At 39.5% G+C, this 18,485-nt stretch overlaps 1 protein-coding gene across 6 annotated transcripts in view; it reads left to right on the top strand.

The window, feature by feature from the left end:
• Window positions 1-18,485, top strand: part of CNTN5 (contactin 5) — a 3,179,309-nt gene that overhangs the window by 1,340,679 nt on the left and 1,820,145 nt on the right. For all 6 annotated transcript variants that reach the window (XM_069202389.1, XM_069202386.1, XM_069202392.1 and 3 more), the window contains one exon: window positions 878-928. In XM_069202389.1, coding sequence (XP_069058490.1) covers window positions 906-928 — 23 coding nt within the window. In that variant the 5' untranslated portion in view covers window positions 878-905. The remainder of the gene's footprint in view (window positions 1-877; window positions 929-18,485) is intronic.

Raw genomic sequence — 18,485 nt, 5'->3', positions numbered from 1 at the left:
TCTCTGCGGCACGCTACCAGGGGGCTGAGCATAGGTTATTTTGGGGTTTGCTTTTGCCTTACCATGACAAGGATGGTCATTGCTGTTTGACCAGGCTCACACTCCAGTCAACTAGTAACACAATTTCTCACAAGTAGTTTAATCAACTGCCATGTTCAGGAATGTAAAGAGTGGAATAAGACATTTTCCTAGGATTGACTGGGATCAAATTAAGCTATGTGTTGCTCTCTCCCTGATTAAAAGGTGCATTCGGGCTCTATGCCTGAAACCAAAACCATTTTAGATCAAAGGGGATCACTACATTTGTAAAAGGTGATATGTGCAAATGCAATTCTCAGATCTTAAGTCACTAGCTAAGAACCTCACATATATGTCAGTCGGAAAACAAAACCTATGGGAAAGTCAAGGAGTATTCCATGCATATATTGTTAACTTCACAAGGCCAGTCAGTAATGACTTTACCCTTAACTTACTACTTATCATTTCTAAACTTACATCAAGATGAAGATTGTTGGTGGTGAAACTATAGGAAATTCAACCACGATTCCCCAATGTTTGTTTACAATAATTTCCATTAAGGGGAAAGGAAAAAAAATAAGCAAACAAGACATTTTATAAAGTCTTTAGATTTGTCAACCCAAGTTGTAGAATTAGGAAATCAGATCCATTTTGAATATATCTAATTTGTTAGCTCTTGTGGCTGGAACAATCAAAATAGAACTGGCAGCGGTGCTATGTGCAGTAAGCAACCAGTTTAGTTTAATGAAAAGATTTCTCTACCATTTTATATTTGCTTCTTTTTCTTCTGGTATTATTAATTCTTCTTCGGACATTTGCTTTTATTCACCAAATTTCTATTAATGTTATTGCATTCTAGATTGTCGCCTATAGGAGCGGTGCTGCCAATGAAATCAAAGAGAATATTTTGGTAAAGTATTATTTGAAATAATTTTTTGCGTATTTCCTATTTGTTTCCATGAATACTTTAAATTCCTCTTGTGAATTACATTTTCAAACTACTTATCAAGGTTATGAAACACGTTCTTACAAAAGTTCATTTTTACAAGAAACAATCATTTGTTACGTGGTCGCAAATATTTTCATAAGAATATAGGAATATGTTTATAAACGAATCCTACCACACAAATTTTCATCAGCATTTAGGAATATATTTATAAATGAATCCTACTACAAAGATTTTTCATCAGAATTTAGGAATATGTTTATAAATGAAAACTAGCACCAGAGAGCCTGTAATTTCAAAGAATCATCAAGCAGATGTTGAACGTTCTCAATATGTCAGTGAATTATTTTACGACTGGGAATACTGAAGAGTAAAGGAACACATGCCTGGAAGCTTCAGAAAGAATTAACAGAGAAGTTTTGTCAATCATCTGTAATCAGACTAGAGTACCAATACACTTACAAAGACCTAAAAACAATTACAAATTCGTAGAGAAGACACATTATACATAGATAGGAACCCATGCCAAATATCTCTCTCGCAGGCTGGAACTACTGTGTAAGTGATATTTACACACATAATCTCCTCTTATCAGCTACAATTACATACATTTATAGGAAAGAGAAGGTAGAGCTCAAGCCAGTAAAGAGTTTATATAGCTTGTTTAAACAAAAAACATATATTTTGCCCCTTCTCACTTCAAAACCATTGCAAAATTAAATTTCTCTTAATTATCATTGTTCATGTTACTTCAGCTCTCGTTGATATTGCTTTGTCCATTATTAGGCATAGCGTGGCAAATATAATAGCATTATGGTTCATTTCCAAAGACGGTAGAGGCCCTGAATATAGGTTATAAGTCAGAGTCACAGTCAAGGGCCTGAACTATGGGAAGAAATTTTAACAATCAGTATAGCCCATGGCAGAGGGCTGTAATAATAATAGAATATTCCACCTCCTGAGTGTAGAATGTGTACATTAAGAAGGAAGAAATAGTAAGACAAAGATCCATTGTCTTCATTGAAGTTAGACTGACGCCCCTAATCCATCAAATAAATGCATTTGTGTGCTGGTTTAGAGGATGTTTGTGTGAACCCTCCTATATTCCAGTGACGGATCAGTAAGAGAATTGAGGGGAGATAGTGGAGGAGAGCAGGATCCAAGTACAAATGAGTTCAGAAAGGGTAATATGTGATACTCTGCAATGATAGCTACAAAGAGCTAGTAGAAAAGCAAACAAATGCTTACTTCCCTAAATGCATCAATGAAGCACCCACCTAGACCCAGGAAATCTTTAATTTGTTTAATGGACAGAATAATCCTGATGCCCTAAAAGGCAACTCATGTACATCCAAACATTATTGTGAGGATTACTTGAGTTGTTCAGATGCACCGCTACCAAAATTTGAAAGTAAGTTTTGGACAGTTTGCAGCTTCATCTATTTTTAGCCATTTCACCACAACTCTGATAGTCCATCTTCACTTTATTTAAACCTCTAAGGATCTCTAACGTAATAAGGCTGGTTAACCAGAAAAAAGCCTCACACTTGTCATTGGACTCCTGCTCAGCTACCTGTTTCAAGCAGTTGCTTTGGTTCATCATAACAGATACCACTAACAGAATAAATGGTCCCCTCTGCTTGTGAGTTGTGTCCAAACCTCTGAAACACAGTAGCACACCTTGTATTTAACTGCCGCTCAATATCTCTCCATTACCCAGCAACATTATGGAAAGAGAAATGACAAGACTACTGTGAGTAAGGGCCATACGTACAAAAGCATTTTCCCATAGACACAGAATGATACATCTTTGATACATCTGGCCCTAAGTTGACTTCTTCATGATCATCAGTCAGGATTTAGATCTTACAGTGTTACTGAAGCAGCCTTTATTCATTAGGAAGAAAACAAGTGGTATAGTCCTCCACAACTCTGCATCCTATAACACTGTCACTCACAAAATATTTGCTGTGTTGTGGCTTACATCTTCTTTGTAATTGAATCAAAAAAATCTGATCTGTTAAGTTTTTCTCTTGCCCAGTGACTTGCTTTGTGCTGCAAGGATCATCACCCTCATGTCTGCTATTCATCATCTGCATTATATGCTCGCCCAGCAACTAAACCAACACAATGCCAACTTTCAAATATGTGCATCCAAAATGAAAAATCACTTTATGCCAACCATTCTAACCATCCCACCAATATAACATAATGTGTGGACCCTATAATCCATTGGATGATCAAGGAAAATTGCATGAATACTGACAAAAACTGAGATCCTTATCATGGGAGGAAATTATCCCAGCCCTCCACATTTCGGCTGGACCCAAGGCTTGGAAGTCCACAGCAAATTACCTAAAAGCTAGCAACCTGGAAATACATTGGGATTATGATCTCTCGTTCACCCCCCTAATTAAGGAGATAGCTGAATGTGTGAATCTCCACCTCTTTATTCTTTGCAAACATCCTTCCATTCTTTTAAACTAATCAAAGGGTTCAGCTGGCAAGATCCCATGTTGTGGCCCAGTTATATTAGTGCAATATCATTAACAAAGCCTACCCAAGAAACTCACCACCAGCCTGCAAATGCTGCAGAACCAGCCAGCCAGACTTCAGTCCTCATTATGAGTTTGGCAGACAAAAAAGCCCGTCCGCCAAACTCCCCACAGGGTGGCCGTCGCTTACTCAGTGACCTCCCTGCCGGAGTGAATACGAGTTTCCCGCTAGGTCAACTCAGGTTTTCGCCCGCCAGCCTAGCACGAAACAGGCTACAGCATTGTCTCCGGCTCGTAATCGATCCGGCAACAATGCTCTAGCCAGCAGGGTGCATTAGCACCCTCGCAATGTTCACTGTCTGCAAAGCTGGGACGCAAATTGTGGAATGTCCTGATGTTCTGAACCCTTCATAACCTGCACAACCAAGTAGTGATTGAGGCATCTCATAAAAAATGTAACTATTCAATGTTGATTTCAAATGAAACTCCTCATTGTCAGATTAGGGAGCTGTTCATCTTATCACACTCTAACCTTCCTTGCTTCGTGTCTCTTGTTTAAGTGTATATCATCAGTGCTGTGTGTCTCTTATATATGCACTTCAAAATAACCAATAGGTAAGATATACTGTTCTGTAGAGCTCAGAGTAAACAATTAAATATGACCATTAAAATAAAGAAAAACATTTCTCAGTGAGATGCCCAGAGCCCTTTCAATTTTTCAAAAGATAATGAGTAATCCATAAAAAATTAAAAAAGGGCTGTCATCTTATAAGTTGTTCAATGTACATTGGAAGTAGTACTGCTGATTTCTGTAGCCTCTTGTGAATGACACGAACTGCATCTACTAAATGTCAACACAATGTACACTCAATGCAAAATGCCCCCAAAATAGCTAAACCTACATGTTTCAAAACTGCCCTGGTCAACAATTTCTCGGCAGTCAAACCACATCATGTTCTAGAAATTTGGCCCTTCAAGGCTCTCTTAGATAAATGCACAGTGTGGATCAATGGTAATAGAGAGGAATAGTGTAATAAATTGGGTTATTAGTTGAGGGGTTTGTGAGCCCCACTCAAGTAATAAACATAACCCTTGTCATGGTGAATCATAAAAGTCACTACATAAATGTGCTTAATCCACTGGTCGCTTGCCATAAAAGTAATCATTCTTACTTTAGTTTCAATCTGTTGAGTATGTATGCAGAACTCAAACAGTATTAAAGTGAAAACACAACACATGAAAAACCCCAATCCAATTTAGGAAAAGAGTAACATGTATAAAATGAAACCAAAATGAAAAAAATGAAATAAGTAGAACCATATTTCTGAACTTGCAGTTATCTGGTCGCTATGGAGTGGGTCAAAGTCACAGGGCCAGGTTTGCCCAAAAAGAATTTATCTTCTCACAGTCTAAGTGGATGCGGGTAGCCTCAGCTGGAGCTTTGCATTGGCAGGAGCCACTAGGAGTCCATTGTCAGCGTGAGGAGCAGGTACTCGTCGGAGCTTCATGGTGGCCATTCACGCAGGCAGTAGGTATTTGGTGAGAAGAGCAGGTCATTGCTGGAGATTCACGTTTGCCAGATTTTCATCGGTCATGGTTGACTCAGACAATCGTAGAAGATGTGACGAGCTGGATGCTGCCAGGGCTTCATGTTGGCAGGCATTGCAGACAGTTGTTTCATGACCTGCAGAGACCACTCACAATTGTGGGGAGCCCTAAATGTTTTTTTCCCTGCAGTTTGTTTTTAAAGCAGGAAGAGTACACTCTGATGCCAGCCAGGGGTCCAGGACCTGGAGGGCACCTCTTGGGGATCAGGACTCACTCCAGCAGAGGCCAGCAAAAGAACTCATGCAAGTCCAGTTGGTGATATTCAGCTGGATAGTTGCAGTGTAGGCCTCTAGAAGCTTGTTGTGTTTATGCAGCTCAAACAGATCAACCAGCTGACCCATGGAGTCACTTCTGAGGATCCTGGGCTCAAGGCAAGCAGGTCTGGTCTCCATTCTTCAGACAGCAGTCCTTTTTCTGAATATTTCAAAGGTCCAGTGGTTGTGAATGGTGGTGCTATTCTTATAACCAGTGCCTGCTAGTGGGTTGGGTATGCCCCTTTTGTCTAGCCTTCCCCCTTTTGGCTCCAAACTGTTCACGGTAACAAAGGGCAGGAAGGCCTAGGTGTGAGACGCATTTGCCAGTGACAGGCCAGGCAGTCTCAGAAGTCAGAAAAGGAGTTGGCATAGCCCTCCTGCCCCCCCACCAAAGGTCTTTTTGTCCCTATATCTGGAAAGAATAAATACACTACAGGAAAACACTTTACAGTCATGTGACACTGCCAGAAATGCACATTTGTCTCAGGCAGAGAAAAAATCTAAAAGTGCCTTTTTCAGAATACAGACTTAGACTCTGACCTTACCATTAAAGAGAATTTTAAATTGCAATTCATTTAAAATGAGTGGAAGAATAATTTCTCTATCTGTTCCCAAACTGACATAATTACATATTGAGTTTAATAGGGTAACCAAGTATTAGTCTATGGGAGAGCTAGCCTCACTGCAGTGAAAAATGACTTTGGAGTTTTTCCACTGTTGGGATATGTAAAATTTGAATATGCATGTCCTACTCTTTAAGAACCATGCAGTCTACCCTATGAATGGTTAGGGCCTGCCTAAGGGGTGACTTATAAGTACAATCCATCTGACAACATCATAAGTAGCCCCTTTAGTCTCTTCTTTGGAAGCTAAAATCCCTCAGTAGCTCAAGGATGGGTTTTGTAGCTGGACAGGGCTCCACAATGTCAGATATCTTCACTGTGAGGTCCAGCTGAACCAGTTTTCACAGAATCAAAAAGCACTATGCGGGACAAACCTGGTTTTCTTGCCTGTCTAAATTGGGATTTTCTGAACAAGCCTTGGCACCCCGACCCAGTCACCCAGAGGTTGAAAAATAACTAAGACTTACTTTTTCGCAACTACTGGGAAAGTTTCTTCTGGTCATTCCTGTAGATCCTAGCTCCTCCAGACATGCTTCTAAGCCCTAAGTCTCTCTCCAGCCAGCTTTCCTGAAGGCACCAGTCCTCTATGGTCAACTGAGCCCTCTTCGAGTCCTGGGACCATCTGGATTCCATGTCCCTGAAGCAGGCTAACAGGTGGACAACCACTTGTCTCCTGAACACCAGTTCTAGCTCCTGGATGCCATCAGGAGTCCTTGAATGAGTCATCTTCTTTTACCAGAAGTCAATATTATTCTTCCTGGAAAGCCTTCTTTAGGTGGAGTCCTCCAGGTCCTGGAATGTGAGAAGCTGGTGTTTGAGGTGCCCGCTTTATCCTGTGCACCAGCCAGAGATTGGAAAAATTCACTTTCCCACCACACATCTTCTTTACCTTACTCTAAAGTTATCCAAGTGACACTGTTTCGATTTGGCAGAATACTTCTGCCACCAGGCAGGCCTGTCTTTGGCTGTTTAGCTACATCCCTATTTAGTTGAGCGCTTCTCCCTTCTGATAGGGTTCATGCTAGTTCTTATCCCCTCTATGACTGAAGCCAGGCAGTCTAGGAGAGGGTCAAGGGAATGAATGGAAGGCTTCCCTGATGTTTCCAAGTCTAAAGAGCAAGTAGTAAAGCTGTTATTTGTTCTTTCAGTTGTTCCTCCCACTCCCAGATAGCTTATCCCTGATAGGTGGTCAGCTGCTAACACCCTTCTTCTCTTTCTCAGTTCAAGCCAGACTCATTAACTCTCCCAGCCAAGAATGTATATTCCAGCTTTGGAGGTAGGATAAGGGACAGAAATGGTTTTAAGTCAGTTTTGTCTCCAGCAGTGTGCACGTTTTACGAAATGACCTTTTGACTTAAGTTATCAAATCAGATTTTACCACTAAATCAGATTTTGGAAATTAAGTAAGAAATACCTCTGAAACATTTTTCTAACATATTTCCTGATGGAGAGAGGAAATAAATATTTTAATCCGTCTTGGGCCTATTTAGTGAAGAATCGTCTAGCAAAGGCTACATTTTGAAAGAGATTTGGGGTTTTATTTCACTAGGATAGCTTACTAAATATATAGTGTGTCCTATTATTATTTACTAGTACTGTGTGGTCTAATCTTAGAAAGCACACTTAAGTGTGACTTATTGATATATAAAAATATATAAAATAGCCTTTCCCATATGGCAGTGGTTCCCAATCTGTGCGCCGTGGCACCCAGGTGCGCCATCTAAACTAGCCAGGGGCGCCATGCACCAAGCACTCAGTTTGGGAAGGAAACGAGGAATAGCTATAAATATCTGCTGTCACTACTTGCCCTGGCCTCCTGCTAACTGCAGTGTTAATGGATAACACTGAAACATAAAACCATCTCTCAACTCAGAGTTATTTAACAGGTCCTGACCCTGAGCTAAACAGTTCAGAAGTGTTGCTCAAGTGAATTTTAGAAATTCCTTCATGCAATTTAACAAAACCTTTTGTGCAGTATAATTAAAATATACATGCTAATTCTTATAACCTCGACCCAGGTAAGGCGACAAGGAAGACTGCTTATAAAGGTCATTAAGGGTGAACATTAATTTAATACACAAGCTCCAAAAATAAAATAAATGGTAAAGAAATATTCAGTAAAGCATTGTAAAGGGCATTTCTTCTGCTCAGCAAATAATGCATACTCAGGCCTTCATGGAAGACCTGCTGTCACAGACAACTAATTCTGTCCCTTCAAGGATAGGTCACAAACACTTCACTCGGAATAAGCCACCCTAAGACAAACACTTTTGAAAAATGTGTGCATCGCAGATGCATTGTCTGTATGTAGGCACCTTTATTGTCTTGTGCACTTTGTTTTTCTGGTCAGCAGGGCCCTACAGATAGGCAGTTTATTACACAGCTAACATTTGTCTATAAGACGAAGATCATAAGATACTCAGCCTAGTGACTGCAGTCAGACCTTGGCTGGATGCCTTGCTAATGCACCACAGCCCACCTTCTACTGCACTCTTCTTCCATACAAGGTATGTTACAGAGACAGGTAGAGCTGTTAACTATTGTACAGATAGACATTGTACCTTAGTGAGCCAGTGAAACAGCAATAACGTGCTTATAAATGCCAGGTAGTGCATGTCAGCAGTGTCTGATCGCCTTAAAACGTGTAAATATTACCTATTTCAGCTGCGTACATGTGATATTTAACCAACTGAAGCAAGCTGCAATAGTGCTTTAATTAAAGTCCCTTACTTCAATGTGATCTGTGCATGAAACGGAAGGCACATCCAGCTTTACTAGCACAGATTCTTTGTTAGAAGTAAATGAAAGGATTTGTTCTCTTATCATCTTTATCTCATTCTGTCATTCTTACTTTCATCACTTTACTAGCAACAAAGCTTCTGCTTACTCCAAATAATATTCCTTCTTACTTTTGCAGCTATTCGCTGTCTGTTACTCTGCTAAATATTCCTACTCTTAACTCTACTTCCTCCTTCTTACTCTGAATACTCCTATTCTTACTCCTACTGAGTCCCTCCAACCTGCAGCAGCGGTTCCTGCTCTAACCTGCATTTCAGCAAAGAGAGAGATGGGTGCCTCAACTGCTACAGTTTTGCATGTGTGAGAAATGCAATGATGAGCGCAGGGTTTGGATAGCCATCTTAAAGGGTGCTCAGAGGTTCGCGCTGCCCTTCTTTCCCTTTAAGGAAAACAGTGACCTGCCTGCTGCTGGAGGAAGGTTGGCTTCCTCAGCATCAGGTTCATGTCTGAGGGGATATCACCTTCTTAGTGTACTGGCACTGAAATGGTTTGAATAGGAAGTTACTCCCATTCTATTTCAGTTATAGCTCAGCTATATATGGCTTTCGGATGCCATCTGCAACAGACTTTTCTATTGAAGGTCCTTCTGCGAATGTAGCCAACACTGCCCTTTTCAGATTGCTGATGTTAATGCCAGAATTCCCAAGAAAATAAATGTTTAAATTGGCTGCTTAGTGGTTGTGTCATATTTGTTGCTAAGGATTGTCAGAGATATGTATTCTATTTAGTTCTGTGACATGCAGAATATGATGCAAGCTGCTGCCACTGAAGAAGATGCTTTCATGGCAGGAACGTGTGGTTTAAGGCTTCAAGGCCTGGAGTAAAAAGGAGAGGTGGTAAAGTGAGTATTTGTTGCTCATAAAGTGCTTTATTACAGCATCAGTTCAGTGACAAAGTAGATCACAACTACGATTATAATACCTTCACAGCAATTAATTTCAGGGAGGAAAATGGAAGTACCCCCGATGCCAGGCTTACATCCTCCCACCTGTCAAAAAAAGTAAGTAACGGTGAGCCACGGCCAACTGCCAATAGGTCAAGGGAGCCGTGGGTCGAAAAAGTTTGGGAACCACTGCCATATGGCAATGGCATTTCCCTGCTATGTGTTGTTGCACAGTATTTAAACTTCAGCCCAGCTGGTGCACAGTGGTGATTCTGGCAAACATACTTTTTGTAATAGATGTCGGAGGTGTAAATACATATCACAGCCTAAATATGACACTTGACCAGGGACACTGGTGCATGTTAGTCCTTGTTAAAACGAACATACAGGAAAGATACATGGGCCAAACTGGTAGTTCCAAAGTTCAACACATATTTGCAGACCGCTTACCTTGGTCTCGCAGTGGTAAAACAAACTCAAACGAGAAAAAAATGGAGGGATGGATGTGCACAACAGAAAATAGGTAATTTCTCACTGTCACTCACTGTGCCGGAGGCTACAAAAAATATGGAGCATGGTACAGCAGATGCATTTTTTGTGGGTTTGGCCAACGGGTCTGTGGAAGATATTTGAAATTTGTCATATGACCTGCATTCCCAGATCAAGAATAAACTTGCTAAAAGGCAGTGGGAGGCTGCAGCAACCGGTGGTGAATTTATCAATGAGCCACCTTCCTCACGAATTGCAGAAGTGATTGAGCTCACCTGCCACACATAGGTCATCAAAAACGTATCTTCCATTAATACATCTGCTTTGTTTCTCCAACACGAGATAAGTACTTCATTTAAAAATTAAAAATAAACATTTTTAGATTCAGGTCTCCTGTTTACATAATTTCTTCAATAGTATTGGATAAATATCAAAGTTTACATCATTGGCTTTAACTATAAATCAAATTAGGGCATATGGGTTCATCCATTTTAATAAATACTATTGAAGTTTCATCGATTTTGGCAGTACCATGCTAAGAGTCCATGTCAATAATTTTGGATTTTCCACATATGTAACACAGTACATTATGCGCAGCGTTGTCCATTTTTCACTTACACTCCTTTGACAGACTCACCTGAGTAGCATTCATGGATAAATATTTCTGTTACATCAACATAATGGTGTGCTCTGGAGTGGTTTAGCAAGGAATAGTGTTACATGCTGTAGTTGATGATTATTTCTGCCTATATACATCTGTCTGTAAAGCCTCTAAAGCAACTATAAGGAAAGCTATAGTTCACTGTTACAGATACACTAACTGACAGGACCCAGACAGTCTCAGCGGCTGAGGAACTTTTGTCCAGCCACGTAGAAACTCTGCTAGCATAAAGGAGTGTTATTGGAATAGCTGGAGCAGAAACTGCCAGGCCATATATCCCATAGCCATTCCTGACACTCATCAGTCAAATTATTTGTATTTCTACAACGGAAGCACTTAATACTATGCCTCCATTTGCAGCACCCACAATCCTTCATGGTGCCGCCCAATTTAATGCATTGAAAAAAATCCATGCTAAAGATACAGGGAAAACAGCACAGAGATGTTTCAGCACTAAGTGGGAACGTGGCAGAAGTTGGCAAAGCTATGTCAGATGGAAAAGCGCCCATTCAATATGGAGTTCATGAAATAATTCATGTTGTTAAAGATATGCGCAGAGAGATTGCAGAGGAGTTTGTTTCACATATGAATTATCAATGACCATTGCATCTAGGGCTTTGGGGATCCTGCATATGGGTTGTCTACAGCCAGTGTCACTATGTGCAGAAATACTGCCAACATGCATATATAGCTGGTTCGCTACAGTGGTGATGCTGAAAGGAGACTTGCACAAATGACCAACACACTGGATGAGATGTAGCCATCTAGTACAGCCAGTAAGGCTGAAATGAGAGCCGATGAAATGAGAAGGCCTCTAGTGTAAGCAGTGTATCTGAGGTGAGACAGCATCTACCATACACATGCAATGAGACAGATGTGAAGGACAACATGGTACATGTGCGAATGATTTTGCTACTTGATCCAGGACCATAGTCGAGTACACCCACTTTTGTGCATACAGTGAAACTTGCATTTCAACAATCCAAATGTATACAGTATGATGGATTTGACCCACATTGTGCCTCCTTTATTTAGGTATCCATGGGTTGAATTATGGTACAACTATTCACAGATGCACATCACATACATTGTCACCTGAAATCACCTAATATTGATATAGAGACAAACATGTAGAGCATACAGTCTTACTTCATATGCACTAGCAATTAACTGTCTTCCAGCTCTCCTTTTACTAGCCAGTCATAGAATGTATGATGATAAAAAATAAAAGGCGTGTAATATCTCTGAATCTAGCAACTAGATCAGTATTTAGGCAGCAACATTACATACCATCTGCATATTCAAGGAGAGCCACCTCTTCAGATTTTGTCAGATATACCCTTTCCGTGGGGTGATATAAGAGGACATGGGTTATGCCAAAACATCCTATATCTTGTAGAATTGAATAAAAGTAGAGCATTCCACCTTAATAGTTTTCAACTCAACAGAGGTACTAAGGAAGGTGATGTGTGAATTAATCTGCGTCTAAAAACTTTGAAAATACCTGTGATCAGGCTTGGTGCAATATCATCCCTCCAACTGCTACTGTGCCTTGGTAGCTTCCAGAGGATAGGAGGTGTAAGCTACACAAAAACGGTGTATGGGTGCAGATTGCTACACAGCATTTGGTATGCCTATCTAAAACATCAATTAGGTTGCGAATGACCTGCTTACTAAACCTTTAGCTAGCACACAGCTTGCCATCTACTTACTCAAAGAGGGTGGCTTTCTCTCTGAAACTTCTCTCCTTCCTCATCTTCCTCATTGGCTGGGCTCCCAGGAGCCACATCCTTCTCATCATAGAATAGAGTATACATTAATTGTGAAAGTTTGCAATGCACTTTGGACAAGCTTTTATACTTTATCCCTTGTTCCCACCTGTTTCCACTTGGTGTCAATTTGCACAAGCAAGTTGCTGCTTTTACAACTATTTGCAGTTTGCAACTGTTTTGTACATTGGTTTTGCAAATCACTATTTTGTAATTGTGAATTTTGATTTGTCATTGATAGTCTTCTTTAAATACTTCATTGTTCCTCTGCTAAGATGCACTATGTTTAAGAAACTCTTTATATGGAGAAAAGGGCCAATTTTGTGGTAGCTAATTTGAGAGCAAGTATTACGCTAGTACTTGAAGACCGATGCTTTAATTTAATGAGATTATTATGAACATATGGTCTAGTGAACATACTGACATTGCGTGGTTACATTTTGGGGTCAAGAGTTGACCAATTACTATATAAATTCACTGTATGTCTTATTTAGAATGTTTAGATGTTGGTTGCATTACAGGAGATGCTCAATTTTTTTTTTAAAGAAAATACATTCTCTAGCTGGATAAAAACAAATTATGAGCGAGATTGTCTGATTGTCTTGACCTTTAGGTTATTTCAACCTAAAGGACTTGTGTTAGTGCTGTGTGCTTTAATTAAAGTGTAGATTTTGCATAATAATCAGATTTCACCATGTGCCTCATGAAAATATCAGGTTTTTCGACCAGGTACACAAAGTATTCATTTGTACTTTTAAGAGTTGAGAAATGAGCGAGTCACATTGTACCCTAGAGAGATACCTTTATTACCAGTTGTTACTAAACAGGGAAATGTAGTGAGTTGACTGAAATCAATTCACTGTAATAGTTGAGAGAAGTAACAGAAGTGCAATCTGTCACCTTAACAAATATTTGTGTTTATTCAGAGCAACATTTTAATTAAAAATTGTCTTCCTAAGATATGTTTCTTAAAGCTTAAACATCCTGTGTTCTTGGTATAATACTCAGTTATAGTGACAGTTAAATTAAGTGTACTACAAACAGAAAAAAGAATATGGGTGGCAACCTAATTCAATGGTTTTGGATGTTAAAAAGGATGAACTGGTTAACTCTAGGCAGCAGAAAATATAGTGATAACATTGCTTAATATACAGACATTTTAGAGAACAAACTTGATTCTTGTTACAACCCAGTATGGGGGCGTATGGTAGCTATAGATGCACAGACCCCAATGCTAATCCACACTATCAATAGATGTAAAGGAACTCAAATCTGCAGGTTGTTGTGTGGGAGAAAAGGGAATAGGGTGTAGAAGAGGAACACACTGGAGGTTGGAGTTCAGTAATGCAATCACCTCTCTCTATATAAATCTGAAGGAGTGTAGAACAGTTGTGGCAACACAAATGCCAGAAGGACAGCATATATGGATATAACAATAAACACGCACAGTTTGAGTATGGAAATAAGAGCTCATATATGATACTTCTTAGCATGCTCAACTGCATAGGCCTCACATGTTGATCTGATAGTGAGAGCAGACAGGAGCATAATTTACAACCTCTCATCTGATGGATCTTTTTAAGTTGACTGGGATGCAAAGGGAGTTAACAATAATAAGATATTTAAATTCTCATGAAACCCATATGTCCACACAATGTGCACCAGGAATCAATGATTACATTTTAGTACTTTTATTACCAAGTAATAATCAGTCCAGTAAATTTACATGTCAGAAGAATATTAAAAAGATACAAGATCACCCATGGCAAGCTGAAATATCACAATAGGTTCAGTTTCAGTAGGATAGAATACAAAATAATCAAAGCCATGGCAATACAGAAACTTAGAATACGAAATAGGTGTTCCATAAAGAAACTCTGGTTCTCTCCCCTAAACATAAACAAGTTCTGAAGTCATCTAATCTAGGTTCTAAATTAAAGTATGAGGATGGTTTGTAGAGAGGGTCTCATTTAAATTTGGAAATGGGGGAAGGTGTCAGCATAGTGTAGACTCCAGTAGAAGTCTTCACTGAATTGGGGTAAGTGATTAGCATGAAGCTTCACACTTGCAAGAATAAAGGCATTAGAGAAGTCTGTACCCCCCAAAGGCTAATGGAATATGCTGTAACTTCAGAATGTGTGAATGCTAGTTAAAACAAACAAGACTTTCGGCAACAATCATATCTCTTCCTGTGCTACCAGGAACCAATCATTTCACTCTTCGTGGTGTGCATTTACAACATCACCTGAATTTACCATCCCACAGAACTTGACCAGCTACTTCAACCTTGAGCATCTCTTGTTCCTGATACAGAATTAATAAGAGACTTCATCTTCTCATTAGGTGTCAATATTTTCTTGCCACAATTTCTCTTCTCAGGCCTTACCATCTGTAAACTAATTCACACAACAATATTTATTTTCTCTAGCTAATGAAATCATGAGAACACACCTGCAAAGGAAAGAACACTCTAACCAAGCATAAATACATTTCAAAATTAAGACCTTTAGTCAGGCTAACTTTAACTAAACATTTAATGAGCATTTCAGATGCTTGATTATAAAGGCATATGTATAACCTTCAAAGTAAATGTGGAACATTAATAAAATAAATGCAATTTACTTCTGTAAATGCAACTTAAAGTGTAAATATAAAATGTAAAAATGAATACATGATAGCAATTTATCTGAACATTACTGCACACATTTATAAGGCGTCGGGTTCTCAGTGGTTACATTTCATTTGTGTTTAAATGTTCACACACATTAATATTATTAAGGCACACAGTAAATATAATGGTAGAATTAAAATAATTGTGCAAAGATACAGTGTAGAGGATGCAGTTTAAAGTGCCCTACTCCAGTAGGTAGTGCTGGTAAGAAATTCAGGAAGTACCCAGAGACACTCCTTGGGCCTGGGAGCCCAGGAGATGTCACTGGTGGGTGTGACGTCCTATTAAGTTGAGTAACTTAATTATAAGTTAACTTAGCAATGCAGCAGTGGGAAAGCAAGAAATATACACTTTATAGAATGAAAATAAATTGTCACTATTGAATATATTTACATGTTGAGGAGAACATAAACACACATCATGCTAGTAAAGTGCACTCATCTTTATGCTATGGTCACCTACAGCCCACTACTTTACTCAATATTTAAGTACTACGTTCAGCATCAAAGCAAGGACTTTCAACTCCTTTAGCAAAGATGCTTTAAATTTGTAGCTGAAATATCCAGCTTCTTCATTTAAGAAATACAATACTAGTCTTAATAGTGGATATACATGGATTTTTTAATTTGTGGACAATTAGGTCAGACCATTTAACAAAATTGAGGCAAGGTGCTTCTGTTGTCATTGATGTGCCTTTGTCCTGAATTTATGTGGCCTAGTCCGCATTTTAAATATTGTCATGTAAATGACATAATTTCAATACAAAACCTGAATAATTCTTAACAAATATCACCTATCTCTCAGTTACTATTGTAGCCCACCACTTTCACAAGAGTCTAGAAAATCCATGTTGACCAAGAGCTCATGTTTCACTTCTTTGAATTCGCACCTTGTATCTTTGCCATTCTTTCCGGGGACAGCTATTTTGCAAAGATGAATGAGCTGCTCTCAGGTTACAGTTCACTGTTTAGGGCTTTGCCTCACATAGGACAAGACCATCTTGAACGAATTTGTTGAAACCTGATGACCTCTAGAGGCCTACTTTTACGGTCAAGGACGGCTTTGGGGCGGTGCACCCGGTGCTGACCTGGACTGGGGGCGCTCTGTTTAACAATAACTTAGAAAACTTGCGATTTGAAAGCACCTGCTATAAAGTTCCTTGTGCGTCCAGCCTTCAGTAAGCAATTAAAATGTCAAGATACCTCTTGTGATTAATGTTCCTGCTAGGGAGGGAGAGAGAGAGGAATTTTGTATAGCGCCAGCTTTGACTCGCCCTAAAGTAGCAAAGAGGGTTAATATGCCTGCTTCAAAGAACAGAACTAAAATAAATTGTGGATAGCTGAGTGGATTAGTAAATCCAGGCTTTACAAGCGCTTTAAACAAGTGAAAATATGTGTGAGAGAGGCTATGGAGAGATGAGGGGCACATTTGCCGGTGGTAGTGAGGGAATCCGAGGAGGTGGTCATGGGGTGGGGGGTGCCAAAAAAGACTGTCGCACAGGGCGCCACCAGCGCTAAAGCCGGCCCTGCTTACAGAGACAGAAGGCAGTTACCTCCATCAGTCATAATATACCACCGACCGTGGCTCAAATTAACTAATTGGATCAAGCTGAGATTCAAGTGTTACAAGAGGCTGGATTGTGTAATGTCAACACTATGCACAACTACTAAGTAAAAAGCGCACATTAAGTTATTGCCAAATTAATATGATATCCTCCTGCAGTATAACATCTGTAAAATATTGTATAGTCTTTGTGCTAAATCGTACGGTTTCCTTTATAAATATCAGGCTGTTCTATTGCAGTGTAAAATGCGGCATCATGTCTGTGTGCTACATCGTGTTGCGTTCCGAGTACATCTCATATCGTCCTACTGTCATTTAAGATTTGGGAACCATTGTAGTGTTTGTTAAATTGTTTCTATTCGAAATGAGGTACAGATTCCGATAGTGTTGAGAAGATGGCGCTGAGAGTTACATGCTCTCTGCAGACTGCCAAAACTAACATTAGCCCACTCGGCAGTTCAATGCTGTGATCGATGCACAGAGCGCCGTTGAATTAGTTAATCGTAAATGTTGTTTTATATCCACTTAGAAAAATGTGTAACAAATTATGTGAATAGTTTTTAATAATATTTAAGCGGTACAGTCAAGGAAAGTGTGCAAACTATAGTTCTTGAAAAAGAGACAATGACGTGCACACAGAAAGGAAACGACTTTACTATTTCAACACCTCACTTCTTTAACATAACCTAAATATATTCGAATACTATTAAGAAATATTTAGTGCACACAAAACTGTAAAATGTCTACGGCACTGCATTTTCTGGTATCCAGTTGGGCTGCTTGCCTGGCATTTTTTTAAATGTAAGTACAGGAGGTCGCAATGGTTAAATAGCTCAGAATTATCTCTGTGGGGTGGAAACGATTGGACAGCTCTCTCATTAAGGAAGGATTTCCACAGAGATTTGCTGAAGCTTTAAACCTGTGTAAAGGGTACATTGAATTGATTTTAACACAGAAGACGGTTTAACGAGATGACATAAAGAGCTTCAAATGTCTACCTTAATGTAATGTTACCTGTGTAGAGGATTACATCGGCTCAACACCTCTCCGCAGTTCAGTAATGGATACTAAACCTGTTTTCTTCAGAAGTGCTCACCAGACGTGTAAAGTGCATGTGCTTTGGATGCCTCTTGGTCATCAGCGTTCATTGATTTTCAATTTATTTTCTTTTTTTTTTAGTACGGCATCCAAAAAATAAAATATTACTGCACGTATTTTCTCCTATTAAAGATATCCATTTGGTTTGAATGTTAGTGACATTACAAATCACTCAATAAAAGTGTGTTTGGAAATACAGCATTGAGATGCACATATAATTTAAGAGCGATATCTTGCCAAGGGTAGAAACAGAAGTCGAAGACTAAGAGGCCCTCGTTCAATGTTGAACAAACACTAAGGGCATCATTATGACCCTGGCAGTCACGTCATACGCCTGGGCAGCCTCTGCTGCCCGCCAAACTCATAATGAGGCCCAAAGGGGCAGTTTTAGAGTTTGATGGAGGATTTACTCCGCTACAAATGTGATGGATATTCCGTCAGCCGTTTTACGATTTTCATAGGTAATACTGAGCAGACGGGATATCCGTCCCGTATGTGATGAGAAACCCATCTGCCAAACTCTAAATCAGGCCTTTTGCACCTGCTCTGAACTAGGGATGGGTGGAACATTCTCATTGTGAAATACCTGTAATTTTTACCAAACGTAC

The sequence above is a fragment of the Pleurodeles waltl genome, chromosome 8 (assembly GCF_031143425.1).
Source record: "Pleurodeles waltl isolate 20211129_DDA chromosome 8, aPleWal1.hap1.20221129, whole genome shotgun sequence".
Taxonomy (NCBI): Eukaryota; Metazoa; Chordata; class Amphibia; order Caudata; family Salamandridae; genus Pleurodeles; species Pleurodeles waltl.
Note: the sequence above shows the minus strand (reverse complement) of the source record. Positions and strands in the feature narration are given on the sequence as shown.